Genomic DNA, 27,651 nt, shown 5'->3' with positions numbered 1-27,651 from the left:
GCCTGAGGTAAATGTGATGCTAAAGTTACATGACATTTGTTTGGTTTACAGCAGTTATATTGACGTCTTTTTGCGGTTGAAACACTGATTGAGCGATTACACCACATATGATACGTGACAGCAAGTTGTAATGTATCCTCAACACATCTTAGATGTTCATTCATGTTTATTCTTAATGAAGAGATGATCGATCGCGCTCAAAGATGATCGCGTTCACGCGCGCGCCGCCGCTTGAACTGTAATGTGATCAGTGATGCCACATTAAAGAGCGTCAAAACGGCATTTATCGTTTGAATTTCGTGATGCATGTTGATCGATGTTGGTGTGGGAACTCGGATTCAAGTGTGTTCCGCGCTTAAAACATGCCCACTGTTAAAGATTGCATTGGGAAACCGTTGGGTTTCACAGTGAAGTCTGGTCCTCTTCTCATCGAGAACATGAGCTGCTGCACTACAGCTGCACTGAACACTAGCTCTCGCTGGAGCAGACGTGGGTGTTTCTCAGATATACTGAAATGCGTCCACACCGCAGACATTGCTTCAGACAAGCACGTGCAGGTCGCGGTTTCTGTTTACGTCATCACAACATTTCGGCCATGTTGTTTCGGTGATAAAAGTCTTTCGGCCGAAAACCGAAAATGCACTTTTTGGCCATTTTCGGCCGAAAATTTTCGGTGGCCGAATATTCGGTGCATCCCTAGTCTTAAAGCTGCACTATGTAACATTTTTTCAGTAAAATATCCAAACTAGGGATGCGCGGTATACCGGTACTGGAAAAATACCGGTATATATTTTTATTTCAAACGGTACGATATCATGATTTTGCTCATTTCGGTATATGCTGCTGTTCCGAAGTTCACCGCTAGGTGGCAGCGCGCTACCCAAACTGACGCGAAACCGGCAAATGTGGCAACAGAACAAGATGAATACAGCAGTTGAATCTCACTCAACACGCACAAAACTCATTAATAGAGGAGTAGACGTGAAATTTGGAATTACTTTGCTTATAAAACTGCTGAAGAATCATCAAACCTTGCCAAGCATCGTCACTTAATTCCTGACTTGTAAGACATTGAGAGTTCGACAGGTGAGTGCATAATTCTGACGATCTAATTTAGACATTTTTCTTTTAACACTGATTAACGCACATACATAAGATCGTATAGTTTAAATTAATATCCAGCGTTCGTTTCAACCAGTGACGTTTAGACCTCATAATATTTGCACGCATACTATTGCACTATTTACATCCGCGAAAGACATAACCAACTGTGTTTATGTGACTACTCACTAAAGATTGACATTTTTGACATAATTTTGTGTGTATTTGACTGAGGAAAAACAACTTAATTTAGGCTTATGTGTGTGTGTGTGTGTGTGTGTGTTTGTTTGTTTGTTGTTGGCATGAGCGCAAAGAAAACTCTCTCTCTTAGCTCTCATCCCATATGTATTACGAAATGCTATAAAATCGCTTGCATGTTCAGATTGGCGAGGTTTAAAGAGACGTGGGCAAGTGATTTCCGTCAGCTCTCCCGCAACGGAAGTGAAAGTGTTGAATCTGAGCGCGCAGATTGCTTTTATAGTGCATGTGCGATGTCTTTTGAAGCCAGAAGCAATTTTCTCTGACAAAATTACTTACAAGAAAGTTACCAAATGACTGATTGATGTGATAATCTTTGTTGATTAATTTAATAATAAACATTTGCGGTAATTTCCCGCTTCATAAACCCAAAACTTGCGAGAGTGAGTAAAATTATGCGCAATACCCGCATCAAAATTCAGACCCTGTGTGGTATCGATTTAATATCGGTACTTCGGTATTAGATTGTGATACCGTATCGAAGACAAAATTGTGGTATCGAGCCATCCCTAATCCAAACACCACTAGGCCAGTGTTATATATTTTGTTTAGTTCTTACAATATCCCAAATGTCTCCAACTATTTGTAAATGGTGAGATGCTATTTTCCCCGAGGAACCGGGACGTGTGAGGGCGTGGCCTGTCGATGACATCATATCCGCGGTTTTATTGTTTTATAGTGAGGTGAAGACCACATGTCCCAGGATTCTGCGATCAAACATGGCGTCATCAAACTCATCTTTGTTTTGAACAGGCGACCTCTAGTGGACGGAAAAGTTACATAGTGCAGCTTTAAGAGTCTTCACCCTTGTGTATTGTTCTATTTCACTAGCCTTTCGTTATGTTCGGGATGAAAACATCCACTAAATTAAACTGCTGTATCTGTTAATCCAACCTCAGTCCTGATCAAAACTACTAAATGTTTTTTTAAAAATCCAGGATTTTTACTCTTTAATTGCCAAGGTCATAGATGATGTCACTGATTTGCGGAAAACGCACACAAAATGACTTATTTTCAATTTAAAAAGTGATTGTGGACTTTATCACAGTCTTGGATTATTAACAACATTGGCTTTGATGGATTGTTAGTTTTGTGCAGCATCTGATTTTAACGCTCATTTATATGCAGTTATACTCCATATAAAAGCTTTTTTTTTTGCACAGGCCTATTTAAAGGGTTAATGGTGCCACCTGGTGATTACACATTTGACCTCTTCCCAAACAGGGAAAACCACCAACAATCAAGAATGCAAGATTATATGGTGTCATGGCTTTGCAATCCAAAAATGTGGTTATAATGGAAGTCAATGGGGCAAAAACAGCCACGAATAGTAAATGAGCGAGAAAACAACATTAAAATCTGATCCTGCACAAAAACCAACAATGCATCAAAGCCAATGTTGTTACTAATCTTCCACATGTCCAAGACTGTGATAAAAGGTAAATATCCAGCCCACAATCACTTTTTATTTTGAAAATAAGTAATTTTGTGTGATCACTTTTGAATCAGTTTTTGAAAATCATTGGCAATTAAAGAATAAAAATACTGCATCTAAAAAAAAAAAACATTTAGTAGTTTTGATCAGGACTGAGGTTGATTAATAGATTTAGGCAAATAAAATAAAATAAAATAAATGATTTAGTGGATGTTTTCATCCTGAACTAGGGATGCACTGAATGTTCGGCAACTAAAATTGTTCGGCCGAAAATAGCAAAAATTGCACTTTCAGTGTTCGAATAAGTGAAAAGACCCGAAATTTGACCGAACAATGAGGTTTTTTATGACACGATCAAATATAACGACCGGTGCGTGTGAGAGAGAGAGGCGCGCACACTTCTAAATGCAGCACATGTCGGAAGTGTGGAAGCTTTAAAGCTACACTGTGTGATATTTTCCCCCATCTAGTGGTGAACTTGTATATGACCATCCAGTGAATTTTAGTTTCTGTTCCTCTCAATTCCGATTTCGTTTTAACTCCTACGGTGGCCGATTTAGTCCAAGATTAACATGGCTTCCAGTTCGACCTCGTCCACATTCGACACGGTGCCTGTGGGATATTCTGTGCGCAGTGGGATGGTTGGAACTCAACTGGCCTAATTATTCGGCTAGAAAGAACTGCAGCTAATCCAGAGTGAACTTTGATGATAGTAATGTTTATTCAGTCATCCAATTGCAAGGCATAAACAGGTTTGTGTGGATATGTACATAAATGTGGTTTCTGTGAGAGAACAAATAAGGATGGTAAATATACATACACAGTTAAGAACTGTATAACTATACTTATAAGTAACATTTGTATAATGTAACCGTAAACCAGAGCTTATTGTACCATATATAGGCGCTAAATGCAGCTGCATTAAAAGGAGCGGAGCTGCTGCTAACAAGCGGTGTCCGGTTACAAAAGTGTGTGCGCAGCTTTAACGTTAGCACTGCAGTGCGCTCTGTATAACAATTGTTAATATGCCGATCAGACCTGATACATATTTCCATCAACATACATTACAAACAAATATTTTCTATAAACGAATAAAGTTGATAACAAAATAACTGAATGATTTTTCAAATAGGTGAGCATTAGGCTACTGTATGTTGACACAAAAATACTTCTGAGGTGATATCAACTGAATTACGCGATGACACACTCTGAAACACATCTACAATGACAATAACTATTATTACTTACGGAGTTATTAACGCACAGAAATACCACACAAGGAAAAACAGACTTTTGAGGAATAAACAAGCCAGGAAAACTCTGTATAACTCTGTTACTGGAGCTGCTGAGATGAAAACTCTCTGCGCATGCACCAGACAAGTCTGAACAAGTTGACGCGCACATGCGCGAGGCAGAGAATTTTGTACAGTGCCATCGAGGATTAAAACCGGTTAAAACGCAAAAGGCGAAGCTTGAATTTACGGGTATGTCCCTCTTTGGCTAATGTACTTTCAAGATGGAGGGGCAACATGGCGACCACCGTTATATCCCATTACCTTATGTATTTTCAATGGCATATTATAAACTTACGAGAAAACTTTATTACTTGAAAGAAGTAAATACGGTATACATTAATGAGCACATATATTTTTGAAAGAAGAACTAAGTGTTTTTAGCTAAGAATAGACAAAAAAAGTTACACAGTGTAGCTTTAAGCCTCGTTTATACTTTCGGCTGCGTCCAAAACCTGGAAAATAATACCTTCCGAGGACACATTTCAAGGCAGGTCCGAATCTAATGTTCGCCTGAGAGACCTTCATCTGATCGAGTTTTGAAGGCAGCATATTTGTATCCTTCGCTGCGTTTGCTATCTTCATGAAGTTGTTAATCTCAGCAAGACACTGGCACTTCAGGACTAGAGTTGAAGAGCGCTGACATACAACAAAGTGTTTTGTATTTTGTGTCTGTACAGTTGCTTTTGAATAGCTGTCCTATACGGGTCAAATTGACCCACAAACAGCAAGAGTGTATAACATTTTGATATATGCACATTTCACAACGCATCAGCATGTTGAAACTTTGCATGCATGTTAATGACCCGAAATGAGAAAATGTCACAATTTCAAGAAAAACAATGTAGGTTAGATTGTATTTCAGATAGATTGAAAAACAAAATTACTCATTTTTACCATTTGTGGCATACAAAAAATATTTCTGAATATAAATGACCGCAGTGCATTAAGCATCATGAGCAGGATTATTAATGCACGAATCAAACTCGCTTAAAATTCTGCCAATTTCTCACATGCATTTTTTTTCTTTGCATGAGAGCGATAATGACAGCTGTGAAATCTTGCCTTCACTCCACAGCATCTCACAGGAGATTATTATTATTATTATATCACACTTCATATTCAGCAGTATTATTATTGGCTTGACTGCACTGATACCATTGCATGAGAACGGAGCTCATGATGATTTATGCATCATAAATCATTATTTTCCTGTTTATCCCTGTGAAGCTGCTTTGAAACGATCAGGAAAGAGTAAAGGTGACTGTTACTTCTGTTGCTTCACTAGATCATTTGCATATTAAAATTTTCTGCACTTTGTTGTAGGAATGTCATGGTACCAAAATTCCAGTAGTCGGTATTTATACCATAAAAATTTTACGGTACTCTGTACCAATTTCGGTACCACAGCTAAATGTTTTTTTTATTTTATTTTTATTTATTTAACTATTTTTTAAAAAAAAATTACGTTTATTATTTATGATGATAATCATTAAAAATAAATAATACGTAAACATTTAAAGGCTGTATGCTGTTTAAAAGTAAACATTGTTTATAAAAAAAGATCAAGTGAAAAATAATCAACCATCTAGGCATAATTATTATTATTATTAGTAGAGATGTATTATTATTGCGTGGAGACGGCGCGAAATCTACTGTACAACAGTAGCCCAATATATTATGTCAATTTAAAAAAAATGTAACCAAACTTTTATTTTGACAAGTTGCCGTGAAGACCTTTTGAGTGTCTGTGTTTATGATATGACAGTTTTCTCAAATTAAATGGTAAATTCTCATGAAGTGACGGTTTATGCGTTTGTGTCCTCATATAGTGACTACAAAGACAGCGAGCGTGTGTGTGTGTGTGTGTGTGCAATTTAATATTTACAGACACTAGTATATAAATATATATATATTAGGGATGTAACAATACAGTTAGTCCACGGTTCAATACATACCTCGGTTTTTAACCACGGTTTTTGGTTCGGTTCGGTTCTGATGGCTTGTCACATCAGTTTTTTGTTATTCTATTCTTAAGCGACAGGAACAGCAAGAGGTTAAGGAGAAAAAAGACTATTTTTTATTGCAATACTCTTTCTTTATTTAACTTAAAAGAATTGAAAAACCTTACTTAAACTTAAAACTTTACTTAAAAAAAACCTTGTACACATTCCTAGTGTATTGTATAATATAAAACAAATATATATATAAAGATTTACACTGGCAGCTCAGAGCAGTACAGCAGCATTTAAGTATGAAATTGAATGAATAAATGTAAAAATAAAACACTACATAGACTTCACTATAAAATATACATTGATTCTTATTAAAGCTACTGTATTAGTTTTGTATTTAGTACTGTATTAGCAGTGAGTGATTTTCTTTTGTTGTTGTATTAACATTAAAGGGATATTTCACTCAAAAATGAAAATTCTGTCATCGAGAAATGAATACAGGTTTGAAACAATGTTAGAGTGAGTAAATAATGACATCATTTTAGAGGTGAACTGTCCCTTTAAGGACCGCGTGTTCACTTCTGCGCTACAGTCAATTTAAGACCTTTGTGCATTTAATATACAGACACGCGCGATTTTACTTTCACTTTAGACATAACCGACTGTGTTTATGTTAATCTTGTGTGTATTTGACAGTATTAGCGCAGTAAGACGACTTAGTCCAGTAATCGCGTGTTTGACAGGCGTTCAGTGCGCGCGCTCGGAGAAGCGCATGTTAAAACAGTGCATATGTAAAACATATGCATATAGAAAAATAATTAATTCAATGCAAAACCGAAAAACCGCAATACACAAGCACGTATTGAACCAAGAATGCCGTACCGAACGGTTCAATATTATATTGAGAATTGTGGCATCCCTAATATATATATATATATATATATAGCTTCAGTCTGGAGTCAAAAAGAGTATTTAAGAATAAATATAACAATATAATAATAATATTTATAGTTTACAGAAAACTTTTTACTAAAAAACAGACAGCCTATGACTAAAAATCATTAGAAAGGTCTAAGGATTTATTGTAAAAAAATTATATTATTATAAAAATCTGTGCTTTTTATCTGTGATATCAATTTCTTAAGGCGTTTTCACACACACCTTGTTTGGTCCGGATTTTCTGACTTTTCAAACAGACGAAATTTGGTCCGACGAAAAGTGGTCGTCTCAGTCCGGATCAAACTGAACAAAGGTTCGGTTCGTTTCTAGTGTGAAAGCATTTTCTGTATTGTTCGTACTTTCAGAGCATTTACAGGATGTTCCTGTTTATGTTTAAATATTATAATGTTATTTTTAAACTTCATCTTGGCTACATTGATTATGAAAAGTGAAAAGATGCGCAATATGTCAGAAGACAGAAGGTCAGAAATGATATTGAAAGAAATTTTGAATGATTTTGCTTAGAAAGCCTTTCTTTAATGTGCATTTCGTTTTGTATAAATTGTATCTTAATGTTAATCAACGTTTAATCAGATAATTGCCTGGATTTAATCAATAAGAAGCAAATAGTCTATAGCAGACAATAATGGCGGGAGCGATCACATGCTTTACACATGAACTGGAGCGCGTCTCAAAATAAACCCAAACTCAGCAGCGACTGCCTCACAAACATGAGAAATATGTGTATATAAAGCTTGAAATGTCCACTTTTAAACGTAACGAATAAAAAATAGTCCAGCAATGCGACTGTTCAATAACGATATACGTCCGTTCATTAATTCTTGACGTCAGATGCACGTCCGTTTACAGACCAATCAGTGTCCAGATGCCGCCCACATGATGATGACGAGTGGACACAAGTGTGTCATGTGCAGTTCTTTAGTGCGCTCGCATAATTGCAATGTAAAACCAAACCAAAACTAACCCAATGTATAAAATGTATCAAAACATGAACTTCGGTTCGGACCTTGGTGCGGACTTTCAGGTGTGAAAACGCCCTTAAAGTCTATGTCTTTAAAATGAAATATGAGCCTCTTTTGCATCCACTGTGGGGATTAAAACTCCTGTACATTGAAGAAAAATATGGATTGTCATTTAAATTTATTTAGAGAGAAATATTATTTGTCACCAAAAAGTTTCATTCATACTGGGAGCCAGAGGGCGCCCTCGAGCAGAAACTCCTCAGAGAAGTAATAGCTGTCAGGAAATCCCTAATGTGTGTGTGAACTGTGAAGCTAGCGCTGTGTAAGTTAGCAGAGCTGAATAAAAAGAAGATCGAAAGAAACGCTTTGATTAAATATGACGACAATAAACACGACTGCATCAAGATATGGTGTATTAGATTTCTTCAAGCCTTCTCTGCTATTTTCATAATAATAAAGCAGTGCGGATTGTCGGCCTCATTCTGTAAAGAGACGCCACATCAGCTCACAAACACTCGACTGATATGAAGTGAGTTAAAACGGGTTATTAAACGCATTTTGTTGGACAACATATTAGTTTATGAAGATGTTTGACATGTGTTGCTTTTTCAAACGCACATTATAATCGACTCAAACTCGCAGTGCTTTCAGACGGAGCAGCGTTTACTCCTGATCACTGACACAATGGGCATTTATTTATTTCATTAAAATCGCAGCGCTTTCATAATCGCACATAAGCCAAATCACGATTTCGATTAATCGTATGCGCTCTAATTTGCATACACAACGATCCTAATCTCATGTACTATATAGTAGTGAGATTAGGATTAGCATGTTCCAAATCCTAGTATGTTGAAAATAGTATCCATGCCAAAGTGTGCTTCTCAGCATCTGTAATGTTGCTAACGAACCTAGACGTTAAATAATAATGCACTTTAAGGCAATGATTTGATCTGGAAGGAGTCTCTACCTGTTAGTCTTGATGATGGGTGTAGGCAGAACACAAGTGAGTCTCCATCCGAATGAAGCCAGCGACTGCAGCAAGGGAATATAGTCCGTCTTCACCTGTAAACCCTGAAAAGACAAAAACAAGGTTGAGTAAAAATGCTACGAATTCACACTTAAAGGGTTAGTTCACCCAAAAAGGAAAATTCTGTCATTAATTCCTCACCCTCATGTCGTTGGACACCCGTCAGACCTCCGTTCATCTTCAGACACAAATGAAGATATTTTAGTGTAAATCTGATGCTCTGAAAGGCCTCCATTGGCTCAATGGCACTTTACACTCTCAAGACCCTTAAAAGACACTAAAGACGCCGTTACAAAGTCCATCTCACTACAGTGGTTCTACAATAACTTTATAAATCAGCGACAATAGTTTTTGTGCGCAAAAAAACCCCTAAATAACGACTTATATAGTGATGACGATTTCAAAACACGGCATCATGAAGCTTCGAAGCGTTATGAATCAGTGAGTCGATTCAGCAGTTTGAAGCGTTATGAATCAGTGAGTCGATTCAGCAGTTTGAAGCGTTATGAATCAGTGAGTCGATTCAGCGGTTCGAAGCGTTATGAATCAGTGAGTCGATTCAGCGGTTCGAAGCGTTATGAATCAGTGAGTCGATTCAGCAATTTGAAGCGTTATGAATCAGTGAGTCGATTCAGCGGTTTGAAGCGTTATGAATCAGTGAGTCGATTCAGCAGTTTGAATCGCCAAATTTCAGCAGTTTGGTGGTTTGACACGCGATCCGAATCATGAATCGACTCACTGATTCATAACGCTTCGAAGCTTCATGAGGCCATGTTTTGAAATCGTCATCACTATATAAGTCGTTATTTAGGGTTTTTTTGCGCACAAAAACTATTCTCGCCGATTCATAAAGTTATTGTAGAACCACTGTAGTGAGATGGACTTTGTAACGACGTCTTTAGTGTCTTTTAAGGGTCTTGAGAGTGTAAAGTGCCATTGAGCCAATGGAGGCCTTTCAGAGCATCAGATTTACACTAAAATATCTTCATTTGTGTCTGAAGATGAACGGAGGTCTGACGGGTGTCCAACCACATGAGGGTCAGTCATTAATGACAGAATTTTCATTTTTGGGTGAACTAACCCTTTAAGTAGCAGATTTTATTTGAGACATGCCTCGGATTCCAAATGTACATATTTAAGTCTTTATGAAGACGTTTTATGTTGTTACTAGGGATGCTCCGATCAGGATTTTTGCTGCCGATTTCTTGTCATGGTGATCGGCCGATACTGATCCCGATTCCAATGCTTCACTGATTTGTAAGCTCTCTGATCACTGTTAACCTTTTTTTCAGATTATTATATTTTTGTTACATTTTTTATGGTAATTATGTACTGTAATGTAACTTGTTTTAACAGGGTACTAAATAATCACAACAAATATTCATTATACAGTGAACATTTTAATATGCCTTTTAAATGGGGTTTCTGCATAACACTCTGCATATCAGGATACTTAATAGGGCTGTATTTTCTACGTTTTTCTATTTGGATAAAAAAAAAAAAAATCTATTTATTTTAATAATTTTTTCACATCCTGCCCAATGATGTCCTAAAAAAAACAATGTTGATATAGAAGGCTATAAACAAATACAGTGAATGTAATGTAGGCATGTATTAATAATGTTGTTTTTTAATTCACTGAACTAAAAATGAAAATAAAAACTAAAGCATATTAGCCTATAGTGGATTACCCAATTATAATGGTCACAGACTTTAACCGTAATTTCATTTTTTGAAGTGATTTCAATCATATTTCAAGCAATTCAAACCCATCATGGTGAACCGTGCACATCTGAAGGAAATAATCCACTGTTTATCTGCTTTAATATATCGGGCCGATAACGTCAGAAATGAACATATATCGGCCGATACCGATATTGTGGCCGATTATATGTCGTAATATGTACTTGTTATTTGCGTGGGCATTTGCTCAGATTTTTTCAGAGCAGCATGCTGTGAATAATTAGCATATTTACGAACAAGATTGACGAACAAACACACTGCTTTTAAAAAAACTGCTTGTCAATCTTTGAAAATTTCATACTAAAGGATGTTTATGGATAAAAGTTGGATAATTTAAATGATAATTTATGTAGATGTAGATACAGGGCTCTAGATTGCGCCCAAATGGTTGCATTTTGAGACCTTTTTTCCTCTCATTGCGTAGGGTTGGGTACCGAACTCTGTACTTTTAAGGGCACCAGCCGAATTACGTCGGTTCTACAGAGCGCACACACACACACACACACACACACACACACACACACACACACACACACACACACACACACACACACACACACACACACACACACACTCTCACTCAGTCTGAATCGCGCGTGACGGTCGTGTTTCCATCCCATGAGGACATGAACGCATGAACTTATTCCTGTGCCGCTCTGAGAGTCACTTCATGACCTCACACACACACACACACACACACACTCACGCATGCACTCACACACACACACACACACACACTGAATTCGGCCATGTGTCGTTGGGTACTGGCACTAAAATCCAGGTATTCGTTACAAGGTACTACAAATTCGGCGCAGATTTCTCTGTTATAAACCACAGATATCACCGCTGACGTGGAGTTCAGGAGAAACATTGTGCAATAGAAGGCACAATGTTTTTGCTTTAAAAAAATCCACAAATCACCAACATTCACCATGGATTTAATGTAGTAACGCTAACTGTAACCATGGTATTGTGGTAGAAATAGTACATTATTATCTCAGGGGTTGTACAACCTTTTGAGAGTGAAATTCAAGCACTTTTCAAGAGCTTCACACTTTCTCCAGCACTTCAAAGCTCTAAATAATATCCAATTTTAATGTTATTTTAATGTGATGATTTGTAAAACTAAACGTTTAAAGGTGCATGAAAACTAACATTGTGGCAAACAACATTTTCCCTATTCAAATATTTTTTTTGTATCTGCATATCAGTTCAAGCTCAGTGCATTACTGTCAAATTAACATGTAATATCAGCAACTGCTCTCACATGTTAGTCGGGAGTCAGTAATGTATCATATACTGAGGATGTGGATTTAAACTGGAAACAAGTTACCATTTAATTTGTAATGGGGACAATGAAGAAATGTCATTTTAATAGATAAGCCTATAAGATAAGAGACCAGGAGTTGGCTTGATTTGGACATCCGGTCTGATTTCTGATCTGCTAATTTGCAATAAAGATTGTATTGCAATGAGAGTATGAATGCATTTATGTGTAATTGAGAGAGAAGTGTTAATCAAACAATGTTGTTTTGAGCAGTTATGGGCTGTACTGCGGTTTCAGAGGGAACAGGAGCGCACAGGAAGCCAGTGCGGTTTAACGGCACCTGTCCTCAAAAAGACACCCTGTCGCGTGTCAGCCATGCGCACACACACACACACACACACACTCATAACGATAACACAAGACAGCGCTACGTGACAATGCTCCACTTACAATAATCAGCCACAGGTTCTGCCACAGCCTTGCATGAATACACTGCGATTATACGTGAGTCAGTCCGGAAAGTTCAGAATGGAAAACAACATGATGACTTCGGAGAGGCTAAACACTGAAGCTTTTAACTGTTGGTCAGGAAATTAACATTTAAAAAGCCAACTCACAATGCATTGTGGGATTGCCCTCAGTGTACAGAGTACACATGATGCTGAATTAAAGGGATAGTTCACCCGAAAATGAAAATTAGCCCATGATTTACTCGCCCTCAAGCCATCCTGTATGACTTTCTTCTTTCAGACAAACACAATCAGAGTCATGTTAATAATACTGTCTCTTCCCAGCTTTGTAATGGCAGTGAATGACTGTTTCTGTGATGGATAGATGCACTTTTATGATAGATAGATGCTCTTTTATGATAGATAGATGCAGTTTTATGATGGATAGATGCACTTTTATGATAGATAGATGCTCTTTTATGATAGATAGATGCAGTTTTATGATGGATAGATGCACTTTTATGATAGATAGATGCTCTTTCATGATGAATAGTTGCACTTTTATGATAGATAGATGCACTTTTATGATGGACAGATGCACTTTTATGATAGATAGATGCTCTTTTATGATAGATAGATGCAGTTTTATGATGGATAGATGCACTTTTATGACGGATAGATGCACTTTTATGATGGATAGATGCACTTTTATGACGGATAGATGCTCTTTTATGATGATAGATGCACTTTTATGATGAATAGATGCTCTTTTATGATGGATAGATGCACTTTTATGATGAATAGATGCTCTTTTATGATGGATAGATGCACTTTTATGATAGATAGATGCTCTTTTATGATGGACAGATGCACTTTTATGATGATAGATGCACTTTTATGATGGATAGATGCTCTTTTATGATGGATGGATGCTCTTATGATGGATGGATGCACTTTCATGATGGATAGATGCACTTTCATGATGAATAGATGCTCTTTTATGATGGATAGATGCACTTTTATGATGATAGATGCACTTTTATGATGGATGGATGCTCTTTTATGATGATAGATGCACTTTTATGATGGATAGATGCTCTTTTATGATGGATAGATGCTCTTTTATGATGGATAGATGCTCTTTTATGATGGATGGATGCTCTTTTATGATGATAGATGCTCTTTTATGATGGATGGATGCTCTTTTATGATGATAGATGCTCTTTTATGATGGATAGATGCTCTTTTATGATGGATAGATGCTCTTTTATGATGGATGGATGCTCTTTTATGATGATAGATGCTCTTTTATGATGGATGGATGCTCTTTTATGATGATAGATGCTCTTTTATGATGGATAGATGCTCTTTTATGATGGATGGATGCTCTTTTATGATGGATGGATGCTCTTTTATGATGATAGATGCTCTTTTATGATGGATAGATGCACTTTTATGATGGATGGATGCTCTTTTATGATGGATAGATGCTCTTTTATGATGGATAGATGCTCTTTTATGATGGATGGATGCTCTTTTATGATGATAGATGCTCTTTTATGATGGATGGATGCTCTTTTATGATGAATAGATGCTCTTTTATGATGATAGATGCACTTTTATGATAGATAGATGCTCTTTTATGATGGACAGATGCACTTTTATGATGATAGATGCACTTTTATGATGGATGGATGCTCTTTTATGATGATAGATGCACTTTTATGATGATAGATGCACTTTTATGATGATAGATGCTCTTTTATGATGGATAGATGCTCTTTTATGATGGACAGATGCACTTTTATGATGATAGATGCACTTTTATGATGGATAGATGCTCTTTTATGATGATAGATGCACTTTTATGATGATAGATGCACTTTTATGATGGATAGATGCTCTTTTATGATGATAGATGCACTTTTATGATGATAGATGCTCTTTTATGATGATAGATGCACTTTTATGATGGATGGATGCTCTTTTATGATGATAGATGCACTTTTATGATGGATGGATGCTCTTTTATGATGGATAGATGCACTTTTATGATGGATAGATGCACTTTTATGATGATAGATGCACTTTTATGATGGATAGATGCTCTTTTATGATGATAGATGCACTTTTATGATGGATAGATGCTCTTTTATGATGATAGATGCACTTTTATGATGGATAGATGCTCTTTTATGATGATAGATGCACTTTTATGATGGATAGATGCTCTTTTATGATGGATAGATGCACTTTTATGATGGATAGATGCTCTTTTATGATGGATAGATGCTCTTTTATGATGATAGATGCTCTTTTATGATGATAGATGCTCTTTTATGATGGATAGATGCTCTTTTATGATGGATAGATGCTCTTTTATGATGATAGATGCTCTTTTATGATGATAGATGCACTTTTATGATGGATAGATGCTCTTTTATGATGATAGATGCACTTTTATGATGATAGATGCTCTTTTATGATGGATAGATGCTCTTTTATGATGATAGATGCTCTTTTATGATGGATGGATGCTCTTTTATGATGAATAGATGCTCTTTTATGATGGATAGATGCACTTTTATGATGGATAGATGCTCTTTTATGATGGATAGATGCTCTTTTATGATGATAGATGCTCTTTTATGATGGATGGATGCTCTTTTATGATGAATAGATGCTCTTTTATGATGGATAGATGCTCTTTTATGATGGATGGATGCTCTTTTATGATGAATAGATGCTCTTTTATGATGGATAGATGCACTTTTATGATGATAGATGCACTTTTATGATGATAGATGCTCTTTTATGATGGACAGATGCACTTTTATGATGGATGGATGCTCTTTTATGATGATAGATGCACTTTTATGATGATAGATGCTCTTTTATGATGGATGGATGCTCTTTTATGATGGATGGATGCTCTTTTATGATGATAGATGCACTTTTATGATGATAGATGCACTTTTATGATGATAGATGCACTTTTATGATGATAGATGCACTTTTATGATGGATAGATGCTCTTTTATGATGGATGGATGCTCTTTTATGATGATAGATGCACTTTTATGATGGATGGATGCTCTTTTATGATGGATAGATGCTCTTTTATGATGGATAGATGCTCTTTTATGATGATAGATGCTCTTTTATGATGATAGATGCACTTTTATGATGGATAGATGCTCTTTTATGATGATAGATGCACTTTTATGATGATAGATGCTCTTTTATGATGGATAGATGCTCTTTTATGATGGATGGATGCTCTTTTATGATGATAGATGCTCTTTTATGATGGATGGATGCTCTTTTATGATGGATAGATGCTCTTTTATGATGGATAGATGCACTTTTATGATGATAGATGCACTTTTATGATGATAGATGCTCTTTTATGATGATAGATGCACTTTTATGATGATAGATGCACTTTTATGATGATAGATGCTCTTTTATGATGGACAGATGCACTTTTATGATGATAGATGCACTTTTATGATAGATAGATGCTCTTTTATGATGGACAGATGCACTTTTATGATGATAGATGCACTTTTATGATGATAGATGCTCTTTTATGATGATAGATGCACTTTTATGATGATAGATGCACTTTTATGATGATAGATGCTCTTTTATGATGGACAGATGCACTTTTATGATGATAGATGCACTTTTATGATGGATAGATGCTCTTTTATGATGGATGGATGCTCTTTTATGATGATAGATGCACTTTTATGATGGATGGATGCTCTTTTATGATGATAGATGCACTTTTATGATGGATGGATGCACTTTTATGATGGATGGATGCTCTTTTATGATGATAGATGCACTTTTATGATGGATAGATGCTCTTTTATGATGGACAGATGCACTTTTATGATGGATAGATGCTCTTTTATGATGATAGATGCACTTTTATGATGGATAGATGCTCTTTTATGATAGATAGATGCTCTTTTATGATGATAGATGCACTTTTATGATGATAGATGCTCTTTTATGATGGACAGATGCACTTTTATGATGGATAGATGCACTTTTATGATGATAGATGCACTTTTATGATGGATAGATGCTCTTTTATGATAGATAGATGCTCTTTTATGATGATAGATGCACTTTTATGATGATAGATGCTCTTTTATGATGGACAGATGCACTTTTATGATGATAGATGCACTTTTATGATGATAGATGCTCTTTTATGATGGACAGATGCACTTTTATGATGGATAGATGCTCTTTTATGATGGACAGATGCACTTTTATGATGGATAGATGCACTTTTATGATGGATAGATGCTCTTTTATGATAGATAGATGCTCTTTTATGATGATAGATGCACTTTTATGATGATAGATGCTCTTTTATGATGGACAGATGCACTTTTATGATGGATAGATGCACTTTTATGATGATAGATGCACTTTTATGATGGATAGATGCTCTTTTATGATAGATAGATGCTCTTTTATGATGATAGATGCACTTTTATGATGATAGATGCTCTTTTATGATGGACAGATGCACTTTTATGATGGATAGATGCACTTTTATGATGATAGATGCACTTTTATGATGGATAGATGCTCTTTTATGATAGATAGATGCTCTTTTATGATGATAGATGCACTTTTATGATGATAGATGCTCTTTTATGATGGACAGATGCACTTTTATGATGATAGATGCACTTTTATGATGATAGATGCTCTTTTATGATGGACAGATGCACTTTTATGATGGATAGATGCTCTTTTATGATGGACAGATGCTCTTTTATGATGGACAGATGCACTTTTATGATGGATAGATGCTCTTTCATGATGAATAGTTGCACTTTTATGATAGATAGATGCTCTTTTATGATGGATAGATGCTCTTATGATGGACAGATGCACTTTTATGATGGATAGATGCACTTTTATGATGGATAGATGCACTTTTATGATGGATAGATGCACTTTTATGATGGACAGATGCACTTTTATGATGGATAGATGCTCTTTTATGATGGATAGATGCACTTTTATGATGGATAGATGCACTTTTATGATGGATAGATGCACTTTTATGATAGATAGATGCTCTTTTATGATGGATAGATGCTCTTATGATGGACAGATGCACTTTTATGATGGACAGATGCACTTTTATGATGGATAGATGCACTTTTATGATGGATAGATGCACTTTTATGATGGATAGATGCTCTTTTATGATGGATAGATGCTCTTTCATGATGAATAGTTGCACTTTTATGATGGACAGATGCACTTTTATGGACTTCAAAACAGAAATAGCCATTACAAAGCTTGGAAGAGCCAGGATATTATTACACCTAGGATGACTTGAGGGAGAGTAAATCATTGGATATGATTTTTTTTTTTTTTTTGGTGAACTAACCCTTTAAAATCACCTTTCAGCCGACAGAAACTGCCAACGTAGTCTTTGGGATGGAGCCAGACTCTGTTGTGGAGGTTGTGTTTCAACACCCTTCCTATTTGTGAAGCCCTTTTGCCCAGATTGGATGAGATTATTGTGGGTCGAGCGTTGAGAGGCCCGGGTTTCTGTTGAAATGTTTTTTTGGGTATTTGCGTTGGCGGCATCCTTTGGGGAATCCAGATATGTGAGAAGAGGTTTTTGTTGGAAGACGTCCCAGTAGTGTACCCTGTAAACGGCTCCGCGGACTTAAAAGTGGAGGAGAATTGAGAAAATACGGTCTGTTTAATGGCTTTCCGTTGCTGCGAGATTGTGTGAACATCTGCATGATGTTGAAGTGCTGGACTCTTTCAACACGGAGGTCAGTGAAGCAGAACCCAGACTCCTCAGCAGAAAGAGTCCGAAAGCTGGTGCATTTCAGACCAAGGAGGATTAATGAGGACAAACGTGTCGGATGATTGAACCCATCAGTACTTGATCGGATTGTTTGAGAGGAGGAGTTCGAGGACATCATCCAGCAACTTTTAATGAAGGATTACAAAGACGTTTCTTTAATAATGGTCAGGAATCATTCACAATAACAGCAGGAGGGTATTTTAGGAACTTAGACAGGGTCGGTTGATTTCGTTCTTTAGGGGACGGTAAGAACTATACATAATCTGTTGGTAGACTTTGTGAAAGTGTAAATACTGCAGTGTTTATCTTTATCGAAGATCTGACCAGCCAAAAGAAGACGCGGGGAGTGTTTGGGAAACATGTTTGGTGTTGGGAACGGTGCAGAAATGAATGTGCAGAAATTTGGTGCATCTTTAATTATGAGACTGAAGGTACACGTGTCCCAATTCACGTACTTTTGCACTATTCTATGCGTTTTGAAATACAAGGAGTAGGGCTGCGCAATATATCGGAATTATCAAAATATCGCAAATGTACAATATATTGTAACAATTTCTTCAAGTTAAACCAAACTTTTATTTTGACGGGTTGCCCTGAAGAACTTTGAGTTTCTGTGTTTATCAAATGAATGATAAAATGCTGATGAAGTTCATGCATTTATGTCCTCATACAGTGAGGCGAGCATCAGTGTGTGTGTGTGTGTATGTGTGTGTGTGTTAGGGATGCCACAATTCTCAATATAATATTGAACCGTTCGGTACGGCCTTCACGGTTCAATACGCGCTTGTGAATTGCGTTTTTTTCGGTTTCACATTTAATAAATTATTTTTTTTTACAAATTCTATAATTTGCCTCCATCCCTGAACAACGCGACATACATTCACATCACACGTTAGTGGTGGAGTTATACTCACGGAACACTAGAGTTATTCACAATCACCAAAGTTCATTATTTGCATGTGTTTTAAAGCCTTGCCGGTTTCATTCGCGTGCGCGGTTTTAACATGCGCTTTTCAGAGCGCGCGCACTAAACGCCTGTCAAACATGTGAATACTGAACTAAATAGTCGTCTTACTGCGCTAATACTGTCAAATACACACAAGGTTAACATAAACACAGTCGGATATGTTTAAAGTGAATGTAAAGTCGCAATCGTGTCTGTATATTAGATGTGTAGAGGTCTTAAACTGACAGCAGCGCAGACAGTGAACACGCGGTCCTTAAAGGGACAGTTCACCTGTAAAATTGTGTCATTATTTACTCTCTAATATTGTTTCAAACCTGTATTCATTTCTCGATGACAGAATTTTCAGTTTTGAGTGAAATATCCCTTTAATGTTAATACAACAACAAAAGACAAAGAGAAAATCACTCACTGCTCTTGACTGAAAAACTAATACAGTAGCTTTAATAAGAATCAGTGTATATTTTATAGTGAAATCTATGTAGTGTTTTATTTTTACATTCATTCATTTAATTTCATACTTTAATGCTGCTGTACAGCTCTGAGCTGCCAGTGTAAATCTTTATATATATTTATTTTATATTATCAAATACACTTTACTTTTTTAAGTAAAGTTTTAGGTTTAAGTAAGGTTTTTCAATTCTTTAAAGTAAAATAAAGAAAGAGTATTGCAATAAAAAAAGAGTCTTTTTTCTCTTTAACCTTTAACCTCCTGTCGCCTAAGAATAGAATAACAAAAAATGTATGTGTCAAGCCATCAGAACCGAACCGAACCGAACCAAAAACCGAGGTATGTATTGAACCGTGGACTAACTGTATTGTTGCATCCCTAGTGTGTGTGTGTGGTAAATGAAAGCAAGAATGCATTAAATTGTTCAAAAGTGACAGTAAAGACATTTTATAATGTTGCAATAGTTGCTTTCAACACTGATAATAATCATAAATGTTTGTTGAGCATCAAATCCTCATATGAGAGTGATTTCTGAAGGATCATGTGACACTGAAGACTGGAGTAATGATGATGATAAATTCACAGGAATAAATTACACGTTACTATATATTCACATAGAAAACAGCTGCTTTACATAATAATAATTTTCTCAATTACTGTTTTTTAGGTCTGTGCTCAGAATATGGATACGATACATCATCATGAACTCCGGATGATGCGATAATGTGTGCTTTTGAATGTAATTAAGAGTGCAAGACTTTCAAAATGGAGAAGAGGTTTTCAGTTAAAGCTACACTGTGTAACTTTTTTAGTTTATTCTTAGCTAAAGACACTTAGTTCTTTCAAAAATATATGTGCTCATTAATGTATATTTACTTCTTTCAAGTAATAAAGTATTCTCGTAAGTTTATCACATGCCATTGAAAACACATACGGGTGAGGGTTTGAATGCGGGTCGCCATGTTGATCCTCCATCTTGAAAGTACATTAGCCAAAGAGGGACATTCCCGTAAATTCAAGCTTGGCCTTTGGCGTTTTAACACTCGATGGCACCGTGTCGAATGTGGACGAGGTCAAACTGGAAGCCATGTTAATTTTGGACTAAATCGGCCACCGTAGGAGTTAAAACGAAATCGGAATTGAGAGGAACAGAAACTAAAATTCACTGGATGGTCATATATAGAGATGCTCCGATCAGCATTTTTGGGGCCGATTACCGATCACCAAGATCATGATCTGCCGATTGCCGATCACTGCCGATCACAGAATGGCAATCTTTTATATATAATCTTGCAGAGTTTGCACCATTTGTAGAAATTAAATCAAGATCTTGAAGAACCACCAAGTGTTTATTTTAGAAAATGAGATAAGTTAAGGCTACTGTAGGCCATCTTTCCCAAATAAATGTACATAATAATTGTATATAATTATCTCACCTAAATATTTGATCATGAGGTGCATTTTTGTTTTTAAAAAAAAATTTCAGGTAGGTCTAACATTAGTATTGAGGTAAGAAATACTAAAGACATTTAATAAGAAATCAAATGTAAATTAATATTGGTCTTCCCTGAATAAATTAAATTAGATTAATCCTTTAAGGTTGCAAAAGTTAGTCATTCAAGATCAGTGAGTGTCATAAAGGTTCATCAAACAACACAAGACAAAGAGAAACTCAGAGACAGCAGCAGTTTATTCGACAGCTGTCACTTTAAGAGCGAACACGGATACGGTTACAGTTGCACAAACGTTCACTCGCGAGTCACGACGGGGTTTACGTGCACACTCGTCAAGACGGTCATTTAGTACATTTCACCATTTCAGCGCAATTTGTACTCGCAAGCTTTTTGTGAGATGGCCTGTGTGTGTGTGTGTGTGTGTGTCTCCAGACCGTGCGCGCGAGTGCTGAGCGGTTTGAACCCTGGCAAGACTTAAAAATAAATGCAAATGATAAACTTTAGTGACGATGCGACACTGCCTCGATTGTGCAAATCCTGTGTCAACTGTGCAGCTGATTTTAGTGCAGATGCGATCCGCTGATGTGAAGCCATTTGAGCATTTTGAAAGGGAGAGAGAGAGCGCGCGCACGCGGTGATTCACGCGCGCTGTTTGTGAATTTACGTCCCACAGAACGTTTTCAAATGACTGCGTAAGTTATTTAATATAGAAATACGAATTGTACCTCACCTTCAGCATTATAATTATTTTACCCGCGCTGGAAAGAGAATGAGACGGTGTCGCTGCATATCGTGCCCTCGCTCTCACGCAGGTGCGGGTTTATGTGTCGTCAGCATGCGATCGGTTCATGAGATCGGCCTTTTTGGAGACCGCCGATCAATCATCCATCGACCGATCGAGATCGGTTGCCGATCAATCGGAGCACCCCTAGTCATATACCTTTTCACCGCTAGATGGGGGAAAATATCACACAGTGTAGCTTTAATGAATGAATGGAATATTGCAGCGCCTCACATCCATTAAATAGCAATACTCTTTGTGCTTTGTTGCTATTGATATAAAACAAAGTCTCAGATTTCAAATTATTCTTAAATACTGTTTTGCCACTGTGTCGTGAGATGGCTTTGGTGCAGCTCAGCTCAAGAGAAGCTGCGCACGTGAACGGATCTTTTCTTCCGCCTTAATACTTAATATCGTTACAGCGTGAAATAAACATGAATGAACATCTGAACGTGTGTTAAAAGATAGAGGACAACTTACAGAAATCCGTATCATGTCACATGGAATCACTCAATCAGTGTTTCAAACGCGGAAAGGCGTCAGTAAAACAGCTTGTAAACAATGTCATGTAATGTCACATTTAGGCTACCTCAGAAAAATACATATCCAGTGTCCATAAGCTCATTAGTCAGCCAGAAAAATTGACTCCAGAGAGGCGCATTTTGCTAAATATATGCACCATATTCCATATTCATTGTAATTTTTAATGTTCTTCAGTAGGCTATTTATGGCATGTTTGAATTAATCTGGCAAGTTTTTATGACAGCCACCATTTAAATGTTTATATTTAAAAAAATATGTAAATGATTATGTAATTTGTAAAGTTAATATTATAACTTTATTATTATAAAAAACAATGTAATTTAAGTGTTTGTACAAATCAGTTAATTTTTACCTTTAATATTATAGTACAACTGACTCCCATAGTTTAAGAGATTTGTTTTAGATTTGTTTTACATTCCAAAATTTGCCATGTATTGTACCTGATATATATTCAAAATAATCAATATTGAACCCAGCCTTTCCAATGTTTTGTTTTTTGTGAAAATGTATTTATTTCATTTAACTCATTGTTTTTTTAATGACAAAAACAAAATAGTTTTTCAGTTATCACAACTGTTCTAACACTGCTTATTCAATTAACAGATATTACTGTTACTAAACTCTGCTCAAAAGAAATTTAATTCCAAATTGATCCATATCGTGATGCGTATCGTATCGTATCGTGACATTGTTGGCGATACACATCCCTACTGTTTTTTTTGTTGTAAATTTCGTTATGCACATTACAAAAGAGAGCAATCAGAATTATAAATAATGTTGGATATCTTGAACACACAAATTCATTATTCTTGAAATCATATATATTAAAGTTTTTGGATTTGGTTAAATTTAAGACGGCACAAGTAAAATAATTTACTTCCAGAGAATATACAAAAAATGTTTATGGAGAGGCAGGGTGGGTATAATTTGAGAGATGAATTAAACTTTAAAAAGCTCAATATAAGAACTACTCTGAAAAGTATGTGCATCACTATATGTGGGGTGAGGTTGTGGAATAAGTTGGAACAGGTGTTAAAATACTGTACAAACTTTAAACAGTTTAAAAAGCTGTATAAAATCAAGTTAATAAAAGGTTATGAGGTGGAACAAGAATAATGAGGGTGGGTTAAAAGATTGAGTATAAGATATTTTTTCTTATTTTTTTATTTAATGTATTGGTGCAATGGTTGTTGTGCAATAAGTATATGATGTATGTGGTGAGAATACAATTTTGATGAAATTTTGTATGGTTATATAAGGGGTGGGAAAATAACAAGCTTTTGCTTCATCCCGCTCCTTTTCGAACACATGAAATTTTATTTTGATATTGCGTCTATTTGGTAACACAAATGTTGTATGTTTTACTTTGTTTTTATTATATATATATATTTTTGTTGTTGTTCGAAATAAAAAGAAAAAGAAAGAAAAGAAAGAAAGAAAGAAAGAATTTTATTTTAACAGATGTTTTTTGTATACACAGGTGCACATAATACAAACTAAAAAGGCAATAAATTAGACAATTAAGGCACAAAAAAAATAATAATAAAAACAGCCCTACTGTTTTACTGTATTTTTAAAAGACGAGACTTTTCCGAACCATCTTACCGGCCCCAAACTTCCTCCAACGCATGAAAAACATCAAAGTGTGCTTCAGAAGATCTGAGACATCTATTTCTGTATTTAACCTTTTCAGTCAAAAGCAGCAGATTTCAGCTCACAGACTTCCCTTCTCCACAACTAAAAATAGTCTTATTTTACACCTATATCACACTTTTCCACCCGGGGTCTGCGGAGCGCTGAATCTGTCATGTTCGCCTGCCTGTGCTTGCTATATATATTCTCACCGTCTGACAGCAACTGCATTAAAATCACTCGTCTCGCACGTCATAAACTTACCAAAACTACTTAAATAGACTCATCCCACTGCTAATGAAAGATTTGAAGCGTCGCATAGCTCAGACACAGGAAACTCTTTTGAGACGGCATGTTTTTCTCACCTCCACAGGAGCCGTAAAGGTTACATTGCCAAAGGACGTGTTTTAATGGCCTATCTCCAGTCTAGATATCACACTGCTCCAGTGACTGTGCTGACCTTCAAACTTTACCTCTAACCACATATACAATGCCCGAGGAAATCATATCGCTCGGGCGTTTCATTGAAGACTCAACTTTGATGTTTCTCTGACTTTGACTTGTTGAGCACAGTTTGAGACATTGCTGAGAGTGTTTTTCTCATGCTAACGTTATTAGCATCCTAATGCGACCGCGCCATGGTAATCTTATTCCAGCTCTAATTGGGTTACGCCTCAAACTTTACGTTAACTTAACTTGGTTAGCTTGTTAAATCTCTCTCATCATGGTCCAGTGATTTTTTGTTGTTGTTGTTGCATCCTTTATAGTTGAATAAATCCAATCCGAGCAGTAGCAGAACAGCTTTCAAGAAAACAGATCCGGGTTGAAGTGATTAAAGTTAAAGGGGGTGTATAATTTAATGCTAGTTCATGCATTCTGACTAATTGACACTGTTAAAGAGTTGATTCTCATGATAAACATGGACAAAATGTCAAAAAACGAGTGAGTATGATGGAGTATTTCTGTGCCGAATACACTCCTTCAGGATTCAAACCAGTTTCGGAAAGTTTTTGTATCGAGTATGGCCCTGTATGACATCATAAAGGGTGGAATTCCTTATATGGGCACTTCTCCCGGATGAGCACACACACACACACACACACACACACACTTGCTGCCCGATGAAACTCACGTATGTCCAAAACGGTTACTTTTCAGGAAGTATTTCAAAAGCAGTTGAACGTAGCGCTGTCATACTTAGTACAGCATCTTTACATGTAACCATATTCTTGCCAGTGTAATGATATAATCCACATTTGACCAAAATTGAGTTTAAATGGACATGCGTGCATATTTTACAGTAACGGTGGTCGATACGCGTTCTTCCGATCATTTATTAGAATGGCCAAGTGGCGTTTCATATTGACAGAGGAATAAGTGCTGGACATTCTCAGCCTCTGGTGATCGCAGTATGAGTGAGGCATGTTCTAGTGACAGTCATTACAGTAGCATATAATTTGATCAGTTTGACTAAGAAAAAAAAAGTTTGAATCTTATCAATGAGACCGAGTTTATTTACATACTAGCAAGCAAACTAATCTGTGAAGAACTAGAACTAAACTGTGGAGAGCTTCAATGTCGTACTTTCGGCTATCCAGTGCTGAGCTTCGATGAAACTTCACGAGACCGGCGAGATGCTTCCACAGGGCGGGAAATACGCGGCGTGATTGACAGCTTTGACACCAAATGGATATACGTGAAAATCAGATGACATGAACTTTTCATTGGCCATTTAGATATGTGAAGCATACTGTATACGGAAATGAACCTGGACATTCAATCCGTCGAAAAATCTCAAAATCGGCAAAATGGACATGCGTGGTTTTCATCGGACAGCGACGATATACAATTCTTAAATTCGGTTATAATGTTCAGTAGACTTTAACCATTTTTGCTGTGTCTTTTTATTCCCTGAAATGTTCTGTGGACCCCTTAGAACCTTCTGGAGGACCCCAGTTTGAAAACCCCTGGACTATATCAGCAGATGCGTTCTCAGATACTCACATTTGGAACTGATTGATTTCATCTGAATTGGTACTCGGCGTAAAGGCCCTTTCACACTGGACGCGATTTTGACGCGCGAATAATTCGCGCGATGGTTTTATTTTTTGATCAGCTGTTTGTGTAATGAGTGCTTTCACACCGAACGCGAATGTGCTGTGGCGAAAAAACGATGTTTATTTTTTTCGTTTCGATGCCGATTTTTTTTAACACTCGCAGCGACAGAAAAGGCTTAAACCAATCACATACAAGTAGGGATGTGACGGTGAGGAAATTTCCCCACTGGTTATTTGATGTGTGACAATCACCGGCGGAGGCTTTTAAATCTAAAGTAACATGCACACGACCGCTCTGAACTGAAAACGCGCCAGTGCGCGCACACCGTGAATGACAGCTCGTCTGTAAATGCGCGCTCTGTGAGGCCATGGGCGCGTCTCAATCAGTTCCCTAGTTCAGTAGTCAGGGCACTGATCAAGCATTGATCGGTCTATGATTGAGATGCACGCCATGAATGAATAACAGTTCGTCCCCTTGTTTATACTCGACGCGCCCGCACGAGCGCGAGGGTGCGCGCCGCAAAAAATAAATGTGCGGAGGCTCGCACTGCGGAGCCAGGCCAAAGTAAACAATGCGCGCTCTGTGCGGCCGTGCACATTTTACTTTCAATTTTGAATTAGCGCCAATTCGGCTGCGGGTTGCTTGAATTGTGGGTTCATTAGCCTATTATTTTTAATGAAAAACACAACAACAAAACAAATGACAAACTCCCTTAAATAGGCGCTTTTACGTTTCGCTTTGAAACCAAATCTTCCGTGATCATCTCAGTCAGCTCCTCACTCTTAAATCTGATGAATGACTCCTGCCGAGACTCACGGGCGGATCCTGCTTTATTAAGCAGACACGTTCAGTTTTTATTTGTATTGTCTGTTCTCTAACTGAACTAAATTATTTTATTACTATAAAAAAATCAAAAAGACGGTGGGCGGTGCCACGGTGGGCAAGTGATGTAACCGGTGTTGAGTCTGGACACCGGTAACACCGGCAACACCGACTATCGTAGCAAGCCTACATACAAGGAAACAAAGGTGAAGAAATGTCCAGTTGATGTCACTAGCCATTCAATCAACATTAACCTTTGCCAGGTGTCGCATTTCTCACGAGATTACAGCTGTAGTTGTGTTTACAGCTGTACAGATGCAGCTGTGTTTGCCCACTATAGGCTACAGATTACGATATTATAATCAATACGTTGATTTTTTTTTTTTATCTAATTGTGTCCGCGACTATAGAAAGTGAATGTGTTTCCGTCAGTACGACTGTGTCTGTGGCACTTAAATGTTTACATTGTGACTCAACTGGAAACACAGCAGCTCCGGATCGAGCTGTTCCTGAAGAGTGTGTGTGTGTGTGTGTGTGTGTGTGTGTGTGTGTGTGTGAGTGTGTGTGTGTGTGTGTGTGTGTGTGTGTGTGTGTGTGAGTGTGAGTGTGAGTGTGAGTGTGAGTGTGAGTG

At 36.9% G+C, this 27,651-nt stretch overlaps 1 protein-coding gene across 1 annotated transcript in view; it reads right to left on the bottom strand.

Annotated features, from left to right (window-relative positions):
* rftn1b (raftlin, lipid raft linker 1b) overlaps window positions 1-27,651 on the bottom strand; it is a gene marked incomplete at its 3' end in the record, with an annotated part of 223,971 nt that overhangs the window by 24,519 nt on the left and 171,801 nt on the right. Inside the window, exon 8 of the mRNA XM_079838147.1 lies at window positions 8,934-9,037. Within this exon, the coding sequence (XP_079694273.1) occupies window positions 8,934-9,037 (104 nt within the window). The remainder of the gene's footprint in view (window positions 1-8,933; window positions 9,038-27,651) is intronic.

The sequence above is a fragment of the Gobio gobio genome (genome assembly GCF_949357685.1).
Source record: "Gobio gobio genome assembly, chromosome: 15".
NCBI classification, from domain to species: domain Eukaryota; kingdom Metazoa; phylum Chordata; class Actinopteri; order Cypriniformes; family Gobionidae; genus Gobio; species Gobio gobio.
This window is presented reverse-complemented; position numbering and strand designations above follow the sequence as displayed.